Source organism: Rhinatrema bivittatum, chromosome 6, assembly GCF_901001135.1.
Source record: "Rhinatrema bivittatum chromosome 6, aRhiBiv1.1, whole genome shotgun sequence".
Classification (NCBI taxonomy): Eukaryota; Metazoa; Chordata; class Amphibia; order Gymnophiona; family Rhinatrematidae; genus Rhinatrema; species Rhinatrema bivittatum.
The window spans coordinates 242259654-242283586 of NC_042620.1; the positions used below are offsets into that span (position 1 = coordinate 242259654).

The 23933-nt window shown below is 48.2% G+C and overlaps 1 protein-coding gene across 1 annotated transcript in view; it reads right to left on the reverse strand.

Annotated features, from left to right (window-relative positions):
- The window catches only part of STK26 (serine/threonine kinase 26), a 235924-nt gene that overhangs the window by 22047 nt on the left and 189944 nt on the right, over positions 1-23933 (reverse strand). Inside the window, exon 6 of the mRNA XM_029606686.1 lies at positions 7012-7197. Coding sequence (XP_029462546.1) covers positions 7012-7197 — 186 coding nt within the window. The remainder of the gene's footprint in view (positions 1-7011; positions 7198-23933) is intronic.

The window sequence follows — 23933 nt, forward strand, 5'->3', positions numbered from 1 at the left end:
TTTAAACATTCCCGCTTAAAGTACCTGAAGGTTATCCAGCTAAGTAATTAGCTTGATAAATTTTAATTGGATACCCTGGAGGCATCATGGGGCAGAGTTGAGCTATCTGGCTAACATTCCAATAGCTGGGAATATTCAGTGGTGCACCGGTGCCAAATAACCAGTATTAGTTAGCTGGATACGTTTATCCCGCTAACTTATCCACTCCCCACCCAGCTAAAAATTGACCTGAAGGTTCCTATGTTACATTATTTCTACTTGAGCTTAGGACTTTGACTTGCAAAATATAGTAAAGCAAATGTTGCTTACCTGTAACAGGTGTTCTCACAGGACAGCAGGATGTTAGTCCTCACATACGGGTGACATCATAGGATGGAGCCCAATCACGGAACACTTCTCTCAAAGTTTCTAGAACTTTGACTGGCACCTTCTGGGCATGCCCAGCATGGCACTAACCCTGCAGCCAGCAGGGGTCCCCCTTCAGTCTTGTTAAAAAGCTACAGGTAGTGCCGAAAATAAAAGAAAACATTACAAACCCAACACCGTGGGGCGGCGTGCGGGTTTCGTGAGGACTAACATCCTGCTGTCTTGTGAGAACACCTGTTACAGGTAAGCAACATTTGCTTTCTTACAGGACAAGCAGGATGGTAGTCCTCACATATGGGTGCGTACTGAGCTGAGGATGTCCAAGTATGCACCAAATGTACTCAGGCGTGCAAGACACTAAGCCTGGGGTGAAATTTGGCCGAGGGCATCTTGAATCCCACCGGGCAGGCGGATGGGTGTTGGTACATCATGTTGTAAACAGGTTGCGCAAGACAGACTGGCCAAAGATGGAATCTTGTCTTCTGGCTTTGTCTAAGCAATAATGGGCTGTAAAGTTATGGAGAGAACTCCATGTGGCAGCCCTACAAATGTCAGGAAGCGGCACAGAGCTTGGTGTGCTACTGAAGTTGCCATGGCCCTCACAGAGTGAGCTTTAACACTGTCTTGAAGTGGAAGGCCTGCTTGCTGATAGCAAAAGGATATGCAGTCCGCCAACCAGGAGGAGAGAGTTTGTTTACCCACAGGCTGCCCCAATTTGATAGGATGGAAAGAGAAACAATTGAGTGCTTTTCCTGTGGGCAGCTGTATAGTCTAGGTAGAACGCTAGAGCCCGTTTGCAGTCAAGGGTATGCAGAGCCTGCTCTCCTGGATTGGAATGGGGCCTGGGAAAAAAGGTAGGTAGTATAATGGATTCATTGAGATGAAGTTCTGAAACTACCTTAGGCAAGAATTTAGGGTGAGTGCGGAGAACTGCCTGGTCCGCTAGAAGTTTAGTGTAAGGTGGATAGTTAACTAGAGCCTGTAATTCACTAACTCTGTGAGCGGAAGTGATTGCCAAAAGGAAAATCACTTTCCATGTGATTGAAGAGGCTCGAATGGTGGTTTCATGAGCCAACCCTAAACTAGGTTCAGGTCCCAAGAAGGGGCCGGAGGACACAGAGAAGGCTTGAGGTGAAGCAAGCCCTTCAAAAAAACATGTTACAAGGGGTTGTACTGATATGAGAACATCCCAGACACCTTTATGGAAAGCGGCTACCGCACTGACATGCATCCTGATGGAGGAAGTTTTGAGACCTGACTGACAAGTGCCCAGAGATAGTCCAGGAACTTCGTGATTGGACAGGTAAAAGGGTCAAGGGACTGAGAAGAGCACCATGACGTAAACCTGGTCCATTTGTAAGAATACGATTTTCTTGTGGAAGGCTTCCATGAAGCAATCAGGACACGGGAAACTGGTTCAGAAAAGTTAAGTGGCTGAAGGATTACCTTTCAACATCCATGCCGTCAGGGACAAGGCTTGAAGACTGGAGTGGCATAGGCACCGGTTGTTTTGAGTGATTAGAAGCGGGCCCATTTCCAAGGGAATGTGCCTGCGAATGGAGAGATCCTGAAGTATTGAAAACCACACTTGGCGCGGCCAGTGAGGAGCTATCAGGATCATGGTTCCCTTGTCCTGACGTAATTTCACGAGAGTCTTCGAGAGAAGTGGAAGTGGAGGGAATGCATATAAGGAGACCGGTTGTCCATGAGAGGGAGAACGCGTCTTTTGGCTGATAGTGTTGGCTGCGAGTGAGAGAGCAGAAATAGTCTACTTTGCGATTTTGAGGTGACGCAAAGAGGTCTATTTGAGGATAACCCCATTGTTGGAAGATCGAGTTTGCTACTGAGGGGTTGAGAGACCACTCATGCGGTTGAAAGGTGAGACTCAGCTTGTCTGCCAACACATTGTCCACTCATGGCAAATAGGTGGCCCTGAGGTACATCGAGTGGGAGAGGGCCTCTGCCCAAATCTGTGCAGCTTCCTGACACAGAAGGTAGGAGCCCGTCCCTCCCTGCTTGTTGATGTACCACATGGCCACCTGGCTGTCCGTCTGAATCAGGATGACTTGATTGGAGAGGCGATTCTGAAATACCTTGAGAGCATATCTAATTGCTCGAAGCTCCAGGAAATTTATTTGGTGTTTGGCTTCCTCTGGAGACCAAGATCCTTGTGTCTGCAGATCAGCCATGTGGGCTCCCCAGCTGAGGTTGGAAGCATCGGTGGTGAGTGTTACTTGAGGGTCTGGAGCCTGGAAGGGCAAGCCTTGGAGGAGATTGACCTGATTTCTCCACCAGGCGAGAGACTGACGGAGTGAGTCGCTTACGTGGACAATGGTCGACAGGGGCTGAATGGATTGAGTCCATTGTGACCGTAGAGTCCACTGCATGACTCTCATGGCCAAGCGGGCCATTGGGGTGACCTGAACTGAGGATGCCATGTGTCCCAGGAGGATGAGAAAGTGGTGTGCAGTCGTGGAGTGCTGAGACTGCAGCTGGTGTGCAAGAGACACGAGATTGAGAGCTCGGTGTCGAGGCAGAAAAGCCTTTGCCTGCAAGGTGTCCAAGTCTGCCCCAATGAACGATAAGGTTTGAGATGGGACTAAGTAGGATTTGTCGTAGTTGACGAGAAATCCGAGCAAAATTAGTGTGTAAGACAAGACGTAGGGACGACAGAGCAGCTTGCTGAGTGGGAGCCCTGATTAACCAATAGTCTAGATAGGGGTAGACGTGAACACCTTGAGTCCTGAGGAAGGCTGCAACTATGACTAGGCATTTTGTGAAGACTCGTGGTGCAGACGCGAGGCCAAATGGAAGCACTCTGTACTGATAGTGCTTGGGGCCTACTAGAAACCTCAGGTATTTGCAATAGGATGGAATTATCGCGATATGAGCGTATACGTCCTGGAGATCGAGAGAGCAGAGCCAGTCTCCTTTTTGTAGAAGAGGAAGAAGAGAGCCCAAGGTTACCATTTTGAACTTCTCTCGCTGGAGGTACTTGTTGAGGGCACGTAGGTCCAGAATTGGACGAACACCCCCCGATTTTTTGGGGATTAGAAAGTACTGGGAATAGAACCCTAGGCCGTGCTGAGAGTAGGGTACTGGTTCTATTGCGTTGGACTGGAGGAGGGAGACCTCCTGTTCCAGAAGGATGGAGTGATCGGATGTTCTCCACGTCAGTAGAGGTGGGAAGTCCGGTGGAATGGAGAGAAAGTTCAGATGATAACCTTGAGCAATTATCACCAGGACCCACTGGTCTGAGGTGATCGAGTGCCACCTGTTGTGGAAATGGCACAATCGACCTCCCACTGGTATGTGGGGCAATGGAAGCTGGCTGCTGCTCTCTATGCAGGAGTCAAAAACCAGAAGCAGGACCTGGTTGAGGAGCTGCTTGCGGTTTTTGTTTTCGTGTCTGATGAGACTGGGTTTTTTGAAACTCTCGTAGAACAGGTTCTAGCTGGTGGCGGGTAGGATTTCTTCGGGCGGAAGAATGACTTCTTAGAGTCCTTTCGAAAGGGCTGTTTTGAAGAGTACTCAGAAGGCATCAGAGAGCTGTCTTAGGGTCTCAAGATGGTCTTTGAGTTCCGCCACCGTTCATTGAATCTGCTCGCCAAACAGATTATCACCTACACAAGGCAGGTCGGAAAATCTGTCTTGTACTTCAGGGCGAAGGTCGGAAGACTTGAGCCAGGCCCATCATCTTGCCGAGATAGCAGCTGCAGATACCCTGGTAGCAGTGTCAAAGATATCGCAAGATGATTTGATCTCATGCTTGCCTGCCTCAAAACCCTTGTTTAATAGGGTTTGGAGTTCATCTTGAAATTGCTGAGGCAGGGAGTCTGTCAAGTCTTGTATCTGTTTAAATAAGACCCTATTATATTGGGTCATATAGAGCTGATAAGAGGCAATTCTGGAGATGAGCATTGATCCTTGGAAGAAACGGCAACCAATGGCATCTAGAAATTTCTGTTCCTTGCCTGGGGGAAAGAAGTGTGAGGTTTTGATCTCCTTGCTCTTTTCTGGGCAGATTCTACAACCACAGATTGGTGATCCATTTGAGGTTTGTGAAAGTCTGGAGCTGACTGTACGAGATAGGTGGTGTCAGGTTTCCTGTTGACTGGAGCAACAGAGCCAGGATGTTCCCAGTTCTTTTTGAGGAGATCCTGAAGAACCTGATGGATAGGGATGGAGGTTATTTCCTTGGGAGCATCCAGGAATTGTAGCAACTCCATCATTTGAGGCCTATCGTCCTGTTCTGTCTGTAATTGGAAGGGAACCAATTCAGACATCTCCTTCACAAAATTTATAAAGGAAAGGTCCTCTGGAGAACACTTTTTGCTTTCAGTAGGTGAAGGCAAATCGGTGTCTGGTGAAGAATCATCAGTCCAGGTATCATAGGGATCAGCACCTGCTCCTCTAGGGACTAGAGGAGGATGGGGTGGTGGGATCCCTGAAGGTCCTGGTCTTGGCTCCGAAGGAATAACTGGAAGCACCGATGAAGGCATCGAAGGAACCGGTGCAGGCATCGATGGATGACTCTGTGGCGCTGGACTATCGGCACGATGGATGGATCGGCATCGATGGCTGAGGCATTGGCAGTACTCCTGATGGAGGGATGCGGAATGGTGTTTCTCCTCCTGATGAGAAAGTAAGCGGGGAGGGTACTGGAGCCATCGGTGACCCAGGGTCCATCGGTGGAAAAGCGGCCATGAGCGCTTCCATCCTCGAGAGCAGCAGTGCCAACACTGCTGGGATCAGGTCGGTGGTCGGTTCCACAATTGGTACCGGTGTCTGTGCCAGAGGAACTTGGAGTCTATGCATTGCCTTGTCGATGGCCTCCTGAACCATCCTGCCCAGTTCTTCTCGGAGACCTGGAGCAAGCAGCACCAGCTCCGGAACAGAAGAAGGAAGCAGAGGCATAGCCAGAGGGGACCACCATTAAAGGCGCAGTCGTGGCTCCCGATACCCTGTCGAGTGAGGGTTGCCTTGGTGACCTGGTCGCCAAAAAGGTCGGTGCCTTTTCTGGACGGGGTTTCTTCGACGGCAGCTCAGACTATGGCGAGATCGATGATGTCGCTCCCTCGATGGCCCGAGATTTTTGATGCCAGTGGTGAAGTTTATCTCTACGATCCTCACGGTCCTGAGGGGGAGTAGAGGATGTTAAAGGCAGAGAAATTGTCGAAGCCGGACGGTCACCGGCCGGAGGTCGATGCTGGTGTGAAGTTGATGGTGGCGGTTCTGACGACGTCGAAGCAATTGACGGCATCGGGGTTTGAGCACGGAAGAGAAGTTCCATTTTTTCCATTCTAGCCTTGCGACCTTTTGGTGTCATTAAGGCACATTTGGTGCAGGTTAGGACATTGTGCTCACATCCGAGACACATTACACGGACTTTGTGGGGGTCTGTGATGGACATGGTGCGATTACAGTCCGGGCACCGGTGGAACCCCGGAGCCATGGCCATGAAAAAATTGAGCTGCGGTATGGTCGCCGGCCAGTAGGCCGTGAGGGCCAAACTAGATGGTAATAGACGGAAAACGGGTAAAAAAAAAAACTTACCGGAGTACCGCAGCTTGAAAAAGTTGGAGGGACCCCAGTGGGGTAAATTAAATTTTAGTAATTCCGTGAGGAAAATTCCTGTCAGGAATCTCTGCAGAGCTCCTTAACCGCGTGGCTACTGCTGCGCAGAAAAAAGAAGACTGAAGGGGGATCCCTGCTGGCTGCAGGGTTAGTGCCATGCTGGGCATGCCCAGTAGGGGCCAGTCAAAGTTCTGGAAACTTTGACAGAAGTGTTCCATGATTGGGCTCCATCCTATGATGTCACCCATATGTGAGGACTACCATCCTGCTTATCCTGTGAGAATGAAGACTACTAGAAAGTCCAGTGACAAGACATGGAGTGGGGGTAGCAGGTTTGTATTGGATTAAGTACAAGAACTTGTATGCTCATCTTTCTAGATTGATAGAGGATCAACATGGAAGGAAAAAACCCATACTCGCATAAGAAGTGATATACTACAAGCAGTCAAACTTCTAAATTTGGCAGCTAGGATATATACTTAGATCTGCACCAGAATAACTGGGCAGACTGGATAGACCTTTTGATTTTTATCTACCATGTTACATTACTTTGCGTTAATACTTTCAAATCAGTTCCATGGGAGGATGTTTTTAAGCATAAATTTTTAAAAGTCCCTGAACATATGCCAAGTCCACAGGCATTTTTATCTGCAAGCTTTGCATCAGTTTTCAAAGGTAAAGTATGAGCATATTTTCTCTTTGAAAACTGCTTAGGGAAAAAAAATTTATCCACAGAGATCTGTCTCTTTCTGCAGGTACCTTGCCAGCGCAAAACCACATATGCTGTTGCCTACCATGACCTAACCATGCACCCAAGCTTGCGTATTTTTTCCCCTGGTCTAAAAGTAAACACGTTATTGATCCTCATGCATACTTTTACCAGGGAAAAGGGCTAGCAGCTTGCAGATTGCCAATTTACTTGGGTCATGAATGCCATAAATAGCCTAACCCCTTACAGGGCTTTCAAAAATTGCCCTACAAATTGTTAGGAAAAAGCAAGATGGTTTGTAAACAAATGTACAAGTCACATTTTAGTCCATCAGTCGATAACCAAATATATATACTCACAAATGTAGGGTCCTTATTTAGACATGCATCAATAAACTCTTTAAATGGCTTGCTAAAATCTCCAAGTAGAGTCGGTGGATTATTTTTTGGAATAAGAAAGAGAACTCTCATAGGATGCATGTCAGAGTTGGGAGGCTCTCCTTTGGCTAGTTCAATAGCAGTGATGCCCAAAGACCAAATGTCAGCCTAATAGAAAGAGAGGTAAAGGTAGTGTTTCAAAATCCAAACAGAAAGCAGAAGTAACAAATATTTTCCCCCACACTGTATCAGTAAACGAAGTGTATTTCCCAAAACAATTAAATTTGGAAAAAAATTCACCTGTCCTGAAAGGAGGCTATAATACAGAAAACCTTAACCTTTATCTTCTAGACTAACAATGCATATTAATTAATTCAGAAAAATCTAAATGCAATTACATAAAAAAACCCCAAACAAAGTTTTGATAATGCAGCCACACAGCAGAAACTTGAAGATGCACAATACAATTGTACAGACCTCCAGGTCTCCATTAGATGGCTCTACATCCCTGCCCTAGGTATTTCCAGCTTAATGGGATAAACCATTCCCTTGAGGCTGGCTATGAATGGTAGCTCCTTAGTTCACTTGGTGGGGTGGCTTAGAGAGCGTGGTAATTTTGAGTTGGCATATGGAGAGTAAGGAGGTGTAGGAAGCTGAAGGATTTGTTTGAAGACTTCTCTGCAGTGCACCCCTTCCCTGTCAGGGTCTACCTCTAGTTGTAAGAGAAACTTTAGTTTATGTTTCTGAGGTTCTGATTTTTCTGGGGTGATACCCTCGCCCCTATTTGGTGAGGGACAAATCCCAAATTCAACAGTTGGCAGGAGAGACAACAGGGGTGCTATTACCCCTGAAGTTGAAGTGCAGCAATGACTCGTAACCTCAAAAGAGTTTTGGACTGTGAAAGTGTTTTTGCCCCTTTTGGGTTTGTGAGGAGGTTTAGTGCAAACCCTACTCATGGTTACAAGTGGGCCAACATTAGCCTGTTTTTTTCCCAGAACAGACCTTTCCTCCACAGAGGTCACACCAGGAAGGGAGTCAGAGGAGCAGAGGAGACAGGACCTTTGGAGACCCTCAACGGGATGTTCACTTCTGGGACACAAGACACAGGCTGGGGAAGGACCGGATTCACATGGACCTCAGGTAAGAACTTGCACACAGGGATTACCTTGCCAAATGTTGAGATTACTTACCTGATAATCTCCTTTTCCTTAGTGTAGACAGATGGACTCAGAACAAATGGGTATAGTATGCTCGTGCTAGCAGTTGGAGACGGATCTGACGTCAGCACGGGTATATATACCCCCACAGGAAGCGTAGCAACTCAGTAATCTTCCTTGCAAAAGCTGTTATGGATGTGTGTACTGACGCTCAGTGAAATAGTGAAACATGATTCCCCTGACCGATTGATAGTAGCTGGAGACCGCCAGCATTCCCAACCGGAAGGCGTCGACACCTGGCAAAGGGGACGCTCTTATGGAAACCGATGACATGGCTTACCTTGAATCGGTGAAACCCATGTACACAGGCAGCTGGGCGGGATGCTGAGTCCATCTGTCTACACTAAGGAAAAGGAGATTATCAGGTAAGTAATCTCAACATTTCCTGGCGTGTAGCCAGATGGACTCAGAACAAATGGGATGTACAAAAGCTTTACTCCCAGCCTGGGCGGGAGGCTGCCTGAGGACCATGTAGGACCGCCCTCGCAAATGCTGTGTCCTCCCTGGCCTGGACATCCAGACGGTAGAACCTGGAGAAGGTATGGAGGAAGGACCATGTCGCCACTTTACATATTTCTGCAGGCGACAGCATCCTGGATTCTGCCCAGGATGCCGCTTGTGTTCTGGTAGAATGAGCCTTGACCTGTAGAGGCGGAGACTTCCCAGCCTCTATGTAAGCTGCTCGGATAACTTCTTTAATCCAGCGGGCGATGGTGGGCTGAGAGGCCGCTTCACCTTGTTTCTTCCCACTGTGCAGGACGAACAGATGGTCCGTCTTTCGTACTTCTTGTGTCACTTCCAGATATCTGGGCAGCAATCTGCCAATGTCGAGATGGCGTAATAAACGCCCAGATTTTCTTTCTCCGAGTAACCTCTTTTCTTTAGTCTAGCCCTCTCAATGGCCAGACCGTAAGAGAGAATTGAGCTGGATCCTCGTGGAGGATGGGACCTTGACGTAGAAGGTCCCGTAGAGGAGGTAGGGAAGAGGCTCCCCTGCCAGCAGTCTTCTCATGTCCGCGTACCAGGGTCTTCTTGGCCAGTCTGGTGCCACTAGAAGAACTAGGCCCCGGTGTTCCTGAATCTTGTGGATGATGGCGCCCAGCAGAGGCCACGGAGGAAAGGCATATAGCAGAGTCCCTGGAGGCCATGGCTGAACCAGGGCATCGATTCCGTGTGAGAACGGATCGCGCTTGCGGCTGAAGTATCTGGGTACTTGAGCATTGGACCTGTCCGCCAGTAAGTTCATGTCCGGAATCCCCCAGTGATCCACAATCATCTGGAAGGCTGTGGGTGACAGCTGCCACTCTCCCGGATTTAGGCTCTCTGCGCTGAGGAAGCCTGCCGTGGTGTTGTCCTTCCCGGCAATGTGGACGGCGGAGATGTCCTGAAGATTCGCCTCTGCCCAAGCCATCAGTGGGGCGATCTCCAGAGATACTTGTCGGCTTCTGGTTCCGCCCTGACGGTTGATGTACGCCACCGTTGTGGCGTTGTCTGACATCACTCTGACTGCTCTGTTCTTCAGTCTGTGAGCAAATCGAAGGCATGCCAATCGGACTGCCCGAGCCTCTAGATGGTTGATGTTCCACGCCGACTCTTCTCTGTTCCACCGCCCTTGTGCAGTGAGTCCTTCGCAGTGTGCTCCCCAGCCGCTCAGGCTGGCATCTGTGGTGAGCAGAGTCCACGTGGGGGAGGACATCTTCGACCCCCTGCTCGTGTGGTTGGACTGCAACCACCACCGTAACTGGGTCCGTACTCTGGTAGGCAGAGGTAGGTGCGTGGAATAGTTCCGGAAATGGGGGCTCCAGCGAGAGAGCAGGGAGCGTTGCAGAGGTCTCATATGGGCCCTTGTCCAAGGTACCACTTCCAGGGTGGATGCCATGAGGCCGAGAACCTGCAGATAATCCCAAGCTATGGGCCGACTGGCTCCCATCAAGTACCGGATACGCGTCTGAAGTTTTAACCTTCTCTTGGTAGTGAGACTGACTGTCTGCCTGGGTGTCGAACTGTACTCCCAGGTATTCCAGCTACTGGGAAGGCTGTAGGCAACTCTTGCTGAGGTTGATTACCCAGTCCAAGCTTTCCAGAAGGGCGATCACTCTGTCGGTTGTCCGATGGCTCTCCTCTCGTGATTTCGCCCTGATCAGCCAATCGTCTAGGTAGGGATGGACCAGGATTCCTTCCTGTCTGAGTGCCGCTGCTACGACTACGACCACCTTGGTGAAGGTCCGTGGTGACGTGGCCAACCCGAAGGGCAGAGCCCGGAATTGGAAGTGGCGTCCTAGAACCTTGAAGCGTAGGTAGCGCTGATGATCCGGATGGATCGGGATATGCAGGTAGGCTTCCGACAGGTCTAAGGCCGTGAGGAATTCTCCTGGCTGTACTGCGGTCTTGACGGAGCGCAGAGTTTCCATGCGAAACCTCGGGACCCTTAAGTATCGATTGACTGACTTGAGGTCCAGTACGGGCCGAAAGGTGCCCCCTTTCTTGGGTACCATGAAATAAATGGAATAGTGTCCAGAATTCACTTCCCATGCAGGTACTGGGATGATGGCTTTCAAGGACAGGAGCCTCGCCAGGGTAGCTTCCAATGCTGCCTTCTTGTGTATGGGACATGAAGATTCCACAAACTTGTCCGGAGGGAGGTGATGAAAGTCCAGATAATACCCCTCTCAGATGATGGCAAGTACCCACTGGTCCGACGTAATCTCGACCCATCTGGGGTAGAAGAGGGATAACCTGCCCCCTATGTCTCCGTCCCCCAGATGAATCGGCGGATTCTCATTGTGAGGCGCGGCCGGGACCTGAGCCCGGGCCTGCTCCCCTCTTGCGCTGCTTGGTCCGAAAGGACTGATTCCGGGCCCGAGGACGAGGTGCCTGGTAGCGACTCCTGTAGGGAATGAAGCGCTGGGAGCTTCTACCCCTGGAGGGCCTTGGAAAGGCGCGCTGGTTCCTTCTGAACCGATCTTCCGGCAGTCGAGGTACTGGAGAGGCGCCCCATGTGCTGGCCAGTTTATCAAGGTTGCTGCCAAACGGGAAAGAGCCCTTAAAGGGCAATCTGGTGAGGCGCGTCTTCGAAGGAGCATCGGCTGACCATTTCCGGATCCAGAGCTGCCTCCTGGCAGCTACGGAGGATGAGATCCCCTTGGCTGTTGTCCGGACTAGGTCTGATGCCGCATCCGTGAGGAACGAGAGAGCTGACTCCATGTCTGCTGCTGGCGCGTTGTTCCTGACCTGTGACAAACAGGAACGCGTCACCATTGTGCAGCAGGTTGCGATCCGCAAAGATAGAGCTGCCACCTCAAAAGTCTGTTTCAGAATGGCGTCCAGTTTCCGGTCATGAGGCTCCTTGCGGGCCGCCCCCCCCCCCCCCCTCAACTGGAATGGTAGTGCGCTTGACCACAGCGCTAATCAAGGCGTTCACCTGAGGGCACGCCAGCAGCTCCTGGATAGCCGGTGCCAGGGGCTACATGCCTGTCAGGGCCCGACCCCCTTTGAATGAGGCCGCTGGTGCAGCCCATTCTAAATCTATCAGTTGTTGTGCTGCTTGCAAGAATGGAAAATGGCGGGCTGTAGGACGAAGACCTTCCAGCAGGGGGTTCTGCGCAGAGGGTACCGTAGCGCTGGGACCTGTAAAATCCAACTCCGCCAGGCACTGAGATACCAGGTCAGAGAGATCCTCTTTAGGGAAGAACCGCCTCATGGTTCTATATGGCTCAATCCCTGAGGGAAGTTCCCCCTCGTCCAGGAGTTCGGACTCGTCCGGTGAAACCTCCTGGTCCGACTGATCCAGACTGTCTAGCGGCGGGAGGTCCTGCTCACGATAAGGGCGTGAGGGTCCAGGAACAGGATCCGCTGGAGCCGCAACCGCAGCAGCAGCCGCAGCAGCAAGCGCAGCCGCAGCCACAGCAGGAACAGCAGGGCCTGGACGGGAAGCTGTTTGCATCTGTACAAAGGCATGAATCCCCTTAAAGAGATCCACCCAGGAAATGGAAGCGGTCTCTAATCGCCGGGGTACGAGATCCCCCGGGATTCCAGGTTGGTCGAGACTGCCCGCTAAATTCGGGGTAGCCCCTGGGGAACTGTCAGCAAATCGTGGCTGAGACTGGTCCTGGCCCGAGGGTCCCACGGCCTCCTCACATTGGGCACATAGGGAGTCTGGCTCTTCAATGTGCGTGGCTCTAAGCTGGCATGCAGAGCAGAGGCCGAGGGCTTTAATACCGGAGGCAGGAGGCGCCCCTGCTGAAGACGCTGAGGCGTTCTGTTCCATTGAAAAAATATGCGCTTAATGTGAAGCGGCAGCAATATACACTTAATATAACAGGCACTTAATAATATGCGGCAGCAATATACGCTTAATGTAACAGGCGTTCAATACAACAGGCGCTCAATAATATGCGGCAGCAATATACGCGTAATCTAACAGGCGTTCAATACAACAGGCGCTGAATAATATGCGGCAGCAATATACGCTTAATACAACAGGCGCTCAATAATATGCGGCAGCAACATACGCCCAATGATATCCAATATGCTCTCAGCAATATGCGGCTAGCAATATACGCTCAATGTTATCCACTATGCTCAGCAATATGCGGCTGAGCAATGTACCCTGAACAATATGCAATATGCGCGTATTCATAGACAGGCGCCTATCATGGGCGCTCAATACCTGAGCAAGGCCAACAAAATGGTGCCCCTTCCACGGCGTGCTGCCTACAGACCATGCCGCCGATCCTCGTTCCTCGGAGACCAATAAGAGTAAGAGATGTATGCCTTACCTGATCCTCGGCGCTTCCCGGCTGAAACCCGGGCGGTCTCTGGCTGTGGGGGGAGAGGGCAAGTACCATCACCGCCGCGCTTTGAGGAAATGCACCCGCTGCCTCGTCCACGCCGGGACCGAGGCGCCTCGTTCGCCCCGCCCGAGCCTCGCCCGGGGGCTATGTCCCTGCCGCGATTCGGCCACCGGACGGAGGACTTAAACCTCCAGGGGATCACGGAAATCACCCCGGGAAACTCAACTGGGGGAGGGACCCCAAGGGTATCATCACAGGAGTGCGGGGTTCGATGGTGCTGTAGAAGTTTAGTAAGAAGAAAGTAGAAAGTAGATTGGAAACACGCTCAGCGAGCGTGCAGGCTCTCCAAACTGCTTTGGAGACGGAAATTACTGAGTTGCTACGCTTCCTGTGGGGGTATATATACCCGTGCTGACGTCAGATCCGTCTCCAACTGCTAGCACGAGTATACTATACCCATTTGTTCTGAGTCCATCTAGCTACACGCAAGGAAATTGGGATTTTATCAGCTTATTCCCCTGAGGGTTAAGGCATAGCCCAGGATCTGGTACTGAGGACACATACACAGAAGATAGAAAGCAGAGCCCGCTCTTGTAAATACCCTAGTGAAACCACAGACAGAGAGGACATTATTGTTGTGATTGGATATTGATTTCATTTTTGAAGTATCATCAGAAAATTTATTTTGAACACCCAACTCTGTATCCTATTTGCTCCTATTTGATCCCTGCAGCACAGCCTCCAAGGAAGCAGATTACTCACAGAAACTAATTTTGTATACCCTAAGGAAACTGTAAAATCCTCCAAAAAAAGGGTTACACAATCAACCTTCATTAAACATACTTTGTTCACATACAACTACATATCTCAATATCTTTGTGAGCAACATTGTGAAAGGGATAGATGGTAAAATTTGATTATTTGTCAATGAGACTAAGATCTGCAACAAAGTGGCATGCCTGAAGGACTAGAGAGAATGAAAAGTGATTTAGAAAAGCTTGAAGAGTGGTCGAAGACTTGGCAGCTGGGATTTAGTGCCAAGAAGTGCAGAGTTATGCATCTGTGGTGCAGTAATCCAAAGAGCTGTATTTGATGGAGGGTGAAAGACTGATGTGCACAGACTGGGAGAGAGACCTTGGAGTATCTGATGATCTGAAGGTGGCGAAACAACGTGAAAGGGTGATAGCTAAAGCCAGAAGAATGCACAGAGAGGAATAACCAGTAAGAAAAAGGTTGGTAATAATCCCCTTGTACAGGTCTTTGGCGAGGCCTCACCTGGAGTACTATGTTCAGTTCTGGAGACTGTATCTCAAAAAGGATAGAGAAAGGACGAAGACAGTCCAAAAAAAAGTAACCAAAATAGTGTGGTGCCTGTATGGAAGCCTTGCGAGAAAAGGCTAAAGGATCTAAACATGTATATTCTGGAAGAGAGAAAGTGCAGAGGAGATATAATGCAGCCTTTGGATACCTGAATGGTTTTAATGATGCATGTTCCTCAAACCTTTTCCAGAGGAAAGCAAACAGTAGAACTAGTAGTCACAATATGAAACTTCAGGGGGGACAACTCAGAGCCAATGTCAGGAAATATTTCTTCACAGAGAGCATGGTGGATGTCCTTCCGGAAGAGGTGGTGAAGATGAAAACAGTAAATGAATTAAAAAAGGCATGGGATAAGCACTATGGATCCCTAAAGGCTACAGTAGGAAATTAAGAAAAAGGTGCATGGGAGGTAATCCACATGGAACGGCAGCTGCTACCTCTAACAGAAGGCATGGGGATTACTAAACAAACAATTAGCTTATATAATTCAGATGTAATGGCAGCATTGCTCTCCATTTTGATGGCACTCGGGGGGGGGGGGGGAGGAGAGGAGAGAGAGAAGGGGAATTGGATTCAGAGAACTAATGCTGGGCCCTGACTTTTATGGACTAGGGTACTGATACACAGACATTAGGGGAAAAGCACAGGAATGCTTCTACGGCCAAGTCCAAAAGCAAAGCACATTAAAGCAGCAGCATTGCATGAATCATCAGGAAGGCTGTTCACCCTGTAAAAAGTGTTGCTAGCAGTAATTTTGTTATGGGTTTGACAGTTGCTTGGTTTTGCTTTTTAATATTATTACCCTTAACGTAAGGCTTTGGGGGGTAACCTGCATGGAGTGACAGCTACTACCATAAGATATAGTTGCGATGGAGAAGGTACAGAGAAGGGCAACCAAAATGATAAAGGGGATGGAACAGCTCTCCTATGAGGAAAGGCTGAAAAGGTAGGGCTGTTCAGCTTGGAGAAGAGACGGCTGAGGGGGGATATGATAGAGGTCTTTAAGATCATGAGAGGTCTTGAACGAGTAGATGTGACTCTGTTATTTTCACTTTCGAATAATAGAAGGACTAGGGGGCATTCCATGAAGTTAGCAAGTAGCACATTTAACCTTTTAGATCCCGCTCATTGAAGGACTTATTTCCTGATGCCCCTTTTTACATATCTTAGTTAACTAGACCCAAATATGGTATAAAACAATTTTCAAGGAAATCGGACTATGGGTTTTTGAGAAAAACGCATGTCCACTAGTGGAACGTTGGGATCTTCAGGAGTCAAAAAGTACTTTTTCAAAAATTCTTTATTTTAGGTAATTCTTGTAACATTTCTTTATTTTAGGTAATTCTTGTAACATACTGCAATACTACAGCTGATATCATACATAAGAATGAAAATTAGTCAAAAAAATCAAGCATGATAATCTGGAAAACATTTTTCATGTAAACGTTTACCACAAAATTTACACCACTTTTTAGTATTTTTGGAGCAGACAGCACATCGGCCTTGGGAAGTTGTGGACAAGAAGTGAGGCTGTGATGCCTTTACATCAGCACTTATGGATGCTGTAGGACCTCCTTTCCGGATGCGGTAGCTTGAAAGGCCACATTTCATTGCTACGGTAGATACTTCACGTAGGAAGTCCAAGTGGCTCATTGCTTCTTTTCCAAGCAGATGGCAGTGAATTTTCCAAGCTGCCACAACAGCCATGTTCAAGCCATTTGAAAATAAATTCCACCACCACTTTTTGGAGCGAAGTGTTGGGCGGTAAGCTGATAAAAGCCGGTCAAGTAGATCAACACCACCCATGCCTTGATTGTAAGCACCAATTATTTTTGGTTGCTTTATTAGAACTTTTTTCTTTTCTTTGAGAGAATAGCGGCTGGCTTTTTGAAGTGGAAATGGCTTCATCCAGTTGGACATGACTGTGACCACACTGCTGTCATTCCAGCGGACACAGATGATGTCTCCATCACCACGATAATCAAATTCCCCACAATCTTTCTTGCGCAGTTCTTTAGGTGCCATTAGGGGACATTTCCCAGTTCTGTTTTCTCTGACAGTGCCAATTGCTCGAAATCCCTTTTCTTTCAGTTCCACCATCAAGTTGTGTGATGTGAAGAAATTATCAAAGAAAAGGCAATGATTTCTTGGCTCTTGAATGACTGAAATCAAATCCGAAATTACTCTTGTACCAAGTGGAACTTTTTCAGTTTTATCAGTGCCTGATTCTTCTGGCTGATATTTGGCACCTGTATAAATCTGCATTGAAAATGGAAAACCATCTGGACTGCACATCATCCATATTTTGTATCCAAATCGAATTGGTTTTCCTCGAATGAACATTTTGCAGCTATGATGACCATAATATGGTACCATTGATTCGTCAATGCTCAGGCTTTCACTAAAAACACCTCCAATCTTCAAAAACTGAGCAGATAAATGGGTATAAAATGGCTCAACTTTTGCAGCTTTTCCAGGTGGTAGTTGCAAATTGTCAACAATATGAAAATAGATTTTCAGGTCCTCAAAGCGTTTTCTTGACATGGTTTTTGGCACAATTTGGTTGCTCAAATCTTCTGCAGTTGACCAGTAATGCTTTTCTTTTGGAACATGGTGATAGCCACTGTGCAAGAGTATTCCGAAGAAACGAGTGATTTCGTCAGCATTTGTGTCAATGCTTGCCAATTTCTGCCTGGCATATATATTTGTCATGTATGCTAATTCTTCTAAATAATCTTCACCCATAATTTCTATGAAAAGTTCAAATGGTGTGTTTTGAAGAAGATCTGGACGAATATCAGCCAACTTTGTTGGGGCATGCTCTTCCATTGTGGTCGTGAAATCATCTGTCTTGATCCATCTTGGCTTTGGCTTCTCTGAGTTTCGTTTTCTTTTGGTATCTCCTGATTCTTGACAATAGGTTGATAGCAATTTGTCATCCTCATCCACTTCCTCATCGCGTGACTCAACTGCAACTTCCACTTCACCACACACATCTGCTGGTACTTCTGGTGCTAGGTCTTCGTCATTGATATCTTCGATATCTGAGTCTTCTAAATTATCTGATGGTGGTAAAATCACAATATCAGCTTCTGTAGCTTCAGAATCGCCCAAAACTTGTTCAACTGCTTCTTCAACAGTCAAGTACTTCTGAGTTTTCATTGTATTCCAAATTAGGAAATGAACAGGACCGTCGCGGAGCTAGTCTCGCTCGCGCGGCCCAAAAAGAGGACGGCGTCTCGGAGCTAGTCTCGCTCGTGCGGAGCTAGTCTTGCGCGGCCCGAGAAGAGGACGGCGTCTCGGAGCTAGTCTCGCTCGTGCGGAGCTAGTCTCGCGGGGCCCGAGAAGACGACGCTGTCGCGGAGCTAGTCTCCCGCGGCCCGAGAAGAGGACCTTGCTCAGTCCTTGCATCCTGAGATGGAGGCCCAGGAGACAGTAAGATTCCTCATATGGTGTATGGGAGTGATAAGCCTGTGTGTATGTATGTTTGAGAGAGAGAGAGAGAGCATGGGAGTGAAGCCTGTGTATGTGCTTGAGAGACAGCATGAGAATGAGAAGTCTGTGTGTATGTTTATGCATGAGAGAGAGCATGGGATTATATGTAATTTACCATTTTTTAAAATATTTGTGAACCGTTTTTTGCATTTTATTCATTTTTCAAAAATGTGTATATTTTGAACCACAAAGATCCCAACGTTCCACATGTGGAACATGCAAACATAAATTGGTGCTGATCAATTTGTATCTTACCTACAAAAGAAAGATTTATGCCAACATGATCAGAAAACCCTTGGGAACTTGAATATATCACACAAGTCCTTTATTGACACTCAGTATCATACCAAAAGGTGAAAAGGTCAAACTATGTCAAAACTTCAGTTTTTGACCTACTTTGCATATTCATATCTTTAAGAGTATTCATCTAGGAACATCACATTTTTGGATTTAGACTGTTCAAGTTCTATACTCTCAAGCTAAATGGTTGAAAATTTGATTTTCTTTAGGTTTGGAGTAATTAAAATCATTTAAAAAAATGTTCCACTTGTGGAACGTTGGGATCTAAAAGGTTAAGACTAATCGGAGAAAATTCTTTTTCACTCAACGCACAATAAAGCTCTGGAATTTGTTGCCAGAGGATGTGGTTAGTGCAGTTAGTGTAGCTGGGTTCAAAAAAGGTTTGGATAAGTTCTTGGAGGAGAAGTCCATTAATGGCTATTAATCAATTTTACTTAGGGAATAGCCACAGCTATTAATTGCATCAGTAGCATGGGATCTTCTTAGTGTTTGGGTAATTGCCAGGTTCTTGTGGCCTGGTTTTGGCCTCTGTTGGAAACAGGATGCTGGGCTTGATGGACCCTTGGTCTGACCCAGCATGGCAATTTCTTATGTTCTTAAGAATCTTGCTGGGCAGACTGGATGGACCATTTGATGTTTTTTGCCATCATTACTATGTTACTATTTATTTAAAATGTATAAATCACCTCTCAACCTTCCTAGGCGGTTAACATAAGCTGTTACTATGTTATGTTAAAAATATTTTAAAATCTCATTCTATGTGGTGCCTCTCAGAATCACGAGGATCTACATGCAATACTGCAAATTACAGCTTGTTTGCAAACACCAAATTTTGTGGATTACTAATAAAAAATCTTATTAAGCACATAAAGAACTTTCTTCAATTATAAAATTAAAAGATTTCATAATTTTAAATTCAGGAGCTTTACTGTATTGTCCAGACTATGGAAAACTGTCAAGAGATTTTGACTGCAAGCCTAAAAATTGTGTTGTGTGATTATACATTTATTAAAGGACATTTTTTGTGATGTTGTCAAATGTATTGGACATTACTCATTGATTTGATGGTTAATGGATTCTTGCAGCTTTAACCATTCAGATAAGTGATTTATAAAATCTACTTTTAGAAACTCTTGACTCTACTGAATAACCCAACATTGAACCTAGCTTTCAAAGTCATTTTTTGGGTAAAGCAGTGCTTTTTCTACATAAATGTCCTCTGAAAATGTATTTAGGAGTTTTATATACTGTCGTTCCAAAAGAAGATCACAATGGTTTACAATATCGACATTCATATTCATGGTCAACGATCACGTACTGTGCATCAACATTCACCTTCTAGGTTCAACATTCACCTTCTAGGTTCAATTCTAGTTCATAATCAAATATTCTAGGATATCACACCTGTTCTAGTTCATATTCATATATTTTTTTGGACAACCTAGCAGTAAATACAAGTTCCAATTCTAATATAAGTCACACCATTCATTCCATATTTCTTGCTCCACTAACATTATCTCTGGTACTGTTGTAGCAGTTGTCCATATATTGGTATTTTATGTTAAGTCGTAAGCATTTCTAAAGAGCCATGTTTTCAGCTCACACTTGAAATTCTGTTATCTGACGTAGTGACTCGAAGTAAGTTCCACAACTTGGGACGAGCTATGGAAAACATTTAGCCTTCATTCAGTTAGGTGTGTGTTCCAAGTGGAAGGTACCATTAGAAGTCCTTTATTTTATGATCTTAAGTCTTTCTGTGGTGTGTAGTGTTGAATTGTTACTCCTAATAAACATGGGTTAATATTGTTGATAATGTAGAGATTACTTACCTGATAAATCTTGTTTTCCTTAGTGTATGCAGATGGACTGAAAACAAGTGGGTATAGTGTGCTCGTGCTAGCAGTTGGAGACAGATCTGACGTCAGCACGGGTACATATACCCCCGCAGGAAGTGCAGCAATTCAGTAATCTTCCTTGCAAAAGCTTTATGGATATATGTGTAACTGACCGATCGATTAAATGAACAGGATTAACCTGACCGATTGATAGTAGCTGGAGACCGCCAGTGTTCTCAACCGGAAGGCGTCGACACCCGGCAGGGTGGAAGCCCTATATAAGGAAACATGGCTTACCGTGAGTCGGTGAATCCCCATGGCTACCGGAAGCAGGGCGGGATGCCGAGTCCATCTGCATACACTAAGGAAAACGAGATTATCAGGTAAGTAATCTCTACATTTCCTAGCGTGTAGCAGATGGACTCAAAACAAGTGGGATGTACAAAAGCTACTCCCAGACTGGGTGGGAGGCTGCCCGAGGTCAGTTTAGGATTGCCCTCGCAAACGCTGTGTCCTCCCTGGCCTGGATGTCCAGACGGTAGAATCTGGGGAAGGTATGGAGGGACGACCACGTCGCCGCTTTACATATCTCTGCAGGCGACAGCATCCTAGTTTCTGCCCAGGAGGCCGCTTGCGCTCTGGTAGAGTGAGCCTTGACCCGTAGAGGTGGTAGTTTTCCTGCCTCTACGTAGGCTGCCTTGATAACTTCTTTGATCCAGCGGGCGATGGTTGCCCGTGAGGCCGCTTCCCCTTGTCTCTTCCCACTGTGAAGGACGAACAGGTGGTCTGTCTTTCGTACTGCTTCTGACATTTCCAGGTATCTGGACAGCAGCCTGCCGATGTCGAGATGGCGCAGTATTCGACCTTCTTCCGACTTCTTCAAACCGTCCGTGGTAGGCAAGGATATGGTTTGGTTGAGGTGGAAGTGTGAGACTACTTTGGGTAAGAAGGAAGGAACCGTGCAAAGATGGATAGCCTCTGGAGTGATTCTGAGAAACGGATCACGGCAGGACAGCGCTTGTAGCTCTGAGATGTGGCGTGCTGAGCATACAGCCAGCAGGAACATCATCTTCAAGGTTAACAAACGGAGGGACAGGCCTCGAAGGGGTCTGAAGGAGGGTCCCGCTAGAAATTCCAAAACTAGGTTGAGGTTCCACAGGGGCACTGGTCACTTCAGTGGTGGGCGAATGTGTTTGACTCCTGTCAGGAAACGTGAGACGTCTGGGTGTGTGGCAATGCTGTTGCCGTCACTCCGGGGACCATAGCAGGATAGCGCTGCCACCTGAACCTTGATTGAATTGAGGGACAGACCCTTCTGAAGTCCATCTTGCAGGAAATCCAAAACGATAGGGATTTTAGCGGCATGTGGATTGGTGCTGTGAGTGTCGCACCAGGCTTCGAATACTCTCCAGATCCTTATATATGTTAGTGATGTGGAGAACTTGCGTGCTCGGAGGAGTGTATCTATTACCGGCCCCGAGTATCCTCTTTTCTTCAGTCTAGCCCTCTCAATGGCCAGACCGTAAGAGAGAATTGAGCTGGATCCTCGTGGAGGATGGGACCTTGCCACAGCAGGTCCCTGTGTGGAGGCAGGGGTAATGGATTCCCTGCCAGTAGTCTTCTCATGTCTGCGTACCAGGGTCTTCTTGGCCAGTCCGGGGCCACTAGAAGAACTAGGCCTATGTGCCGCTGAATCTTGTGCATAATGGCACCCAGCAGGGGCCATGGAGGAAAGGTATATAGCAGGATCCCCTGAGGCCATGGCTGTACCAGGGCATCGATCCCCTGGGATAGAGGATCCCGCCTGCGGCTGAAATATCTGGGTACTTGAGCATTGGACCTGTCCGCTAGTAGGTCCATGCCCGGCGTCCTCCACTGATCCACAATTATCTGTAAGGCTGTGGGCGACAGCTGCCATTCCCCCGGGTTTAGGCTTTCTCTGCTGAGGAAGACTGCTGTGGTGTTGTCCTTCCCGGCGATGTGGACGGCGGAGATGTCCCGGAGATTTGCTTCCGCCCAAGTCATCAGGGGGGCTATTTCTAGGGATACCTGTCGGCTTCTGGTTCCGCCCTGTCGGTTGATGTATGCCACTGTGGTGGCGTTGTCCGACATCACTCTGAACGCTCTGTTTCGGAGTCTGTGGGCAAATCACAGGCATGCTATCCTGACTGCCCGTGCCTCTAGTCGGTTGATGTTCCACCCCGACTCTTCACTGTTCCACCGCCCATGGGCGGTGAGTTCTTCGCAGTGTGCTCCCCATCCGTTCAGGCTGGCATCTGTAGTGAGCAGGGTCCAGGTTGGGGAGGACATTCTTGACCCCCGGCTCATGTGGCCGGGCGGCAACCACCACCGTATCTGATTCCGCACTCTGGTTGGTAGAGGTAGGTGTATGGTGTAGTTCTGTGATCGCGGGCTCCACCGAGATAGGAGGGCGCGTTGTAATGGTCTCATATGAGCCCGCGCCCATGGTATCACCTCCAGAGTGGATGCCATAAGGCCGAGGACCTGTAGGTAATCCTAAGCTGTGGGCAGGGTGGCGCTCAGCAGGGCCTGTAGACTATTCCGGAGCTTTGATGTCCTCTTGGAGGTCAGACTGACCTTGTCTTCCTGGGTGTCGAATTGGACTCCTAGGTATTCCAGCGACTGAGAAGGCTGTAGGGAACTCTTGTTCAAGTTTACTACCCATCCTAGGCTTTCCAGAAGAGCTATAACTCTGTTGATTGCCTGATGGCTCTCTTCCGGTGACTTTGCCCTGATCAGCCAATCGTCCAGGTAGGGATGGATGAGGATTCCTTCCTTCCTGAGGGACGCCGCCACTACTACTATGACCTTGGTAAAGGTCCGTGGCGTGGTGGCTAACCCGAAGGGTAAAGCTCGGAACTGGAAGTGTTGGTTCAGGACTTTGAAGCGCAAATAGCGCTGGTGATCCCGATGGATTGGGATATGCAAGTAGGCTTCAGACAGGTCTAGGGATGTGAGAAACTCCCCTGGCTGTACTGAATTTTTGACTGACCGCAGAGTTTCCATGCGAAAGCGGGGGACCCGTAGGTGTCGGTTGACTGACTTGAGGTCCAGGACGAGCCTGAAAGTGCCCTCCTTCTTGGGCACTATGAAATAAATGGAATAATGCCCAGACTTTATCTCCCCTGCAGGCACTGGGATTTTGGCGTTTAGGGACAGTAGCCTCCACAAGGTAACTTCTAGTGCCGTCCTCTTGAGGGGTGAACAAGGGGATTCCACAAACTTGTCCAGCAGGAGCTGAAGAAAGTCCAGGTAATACCCTTCTCGGATGATGGCGAGGACCCACTGGTCCGAGGTGATCTTGACCCACCTGTGGTAGAAGAGGGTTAGCCTGCCCCTTATGGCTGCTACCCCCGGATGGGTCGGCTGATTGTCATTGTGGGGTACGGCCGGGACCCGAACCAGAGCCGGTTCCTCTCTTGTTGTGCTTAGTCCGAAAGGACTGGCTCCTGGCCTGCGAACGAGGTGCTTGGTAGCGAGTCCTGTAAGGGTTGACGCGCTGAGAGTTTCTACCTCTGGATGATCTAGGAAAAGGGCGCTGGCTCCTCCTCGACCTGTCTTCTGATAGACGGGGTAATGGAGAGGCGCCCCATTTATTGGCCAGTTTCTCGAGGTCGCTAAAGGGCATTCTCGTGAGACGTGTCTTGGAAGAGGAGTCGGCCGACCAATTACGTAGCCAGAGCTGTCTGCTGGCTGCCACTGAGGATGACACTCCCTTGGCTGCCGTACGGACTAGGTCGGAGGCTGCGTCAGTGAGGAACGAGAGAGCTGATTCCATCTATTCTCCCGGGGTGTTGTTCCTAGCCTGTGATAAACAGGAACGCGTCACCACGGTGCAGCAGGTCGCAATTCGTAGGGACATGGCTGCCACCTCAAAGGCTTGTTTCAGAATGGCGTCCATGCGCCGGTCGTGTGTATCCTTG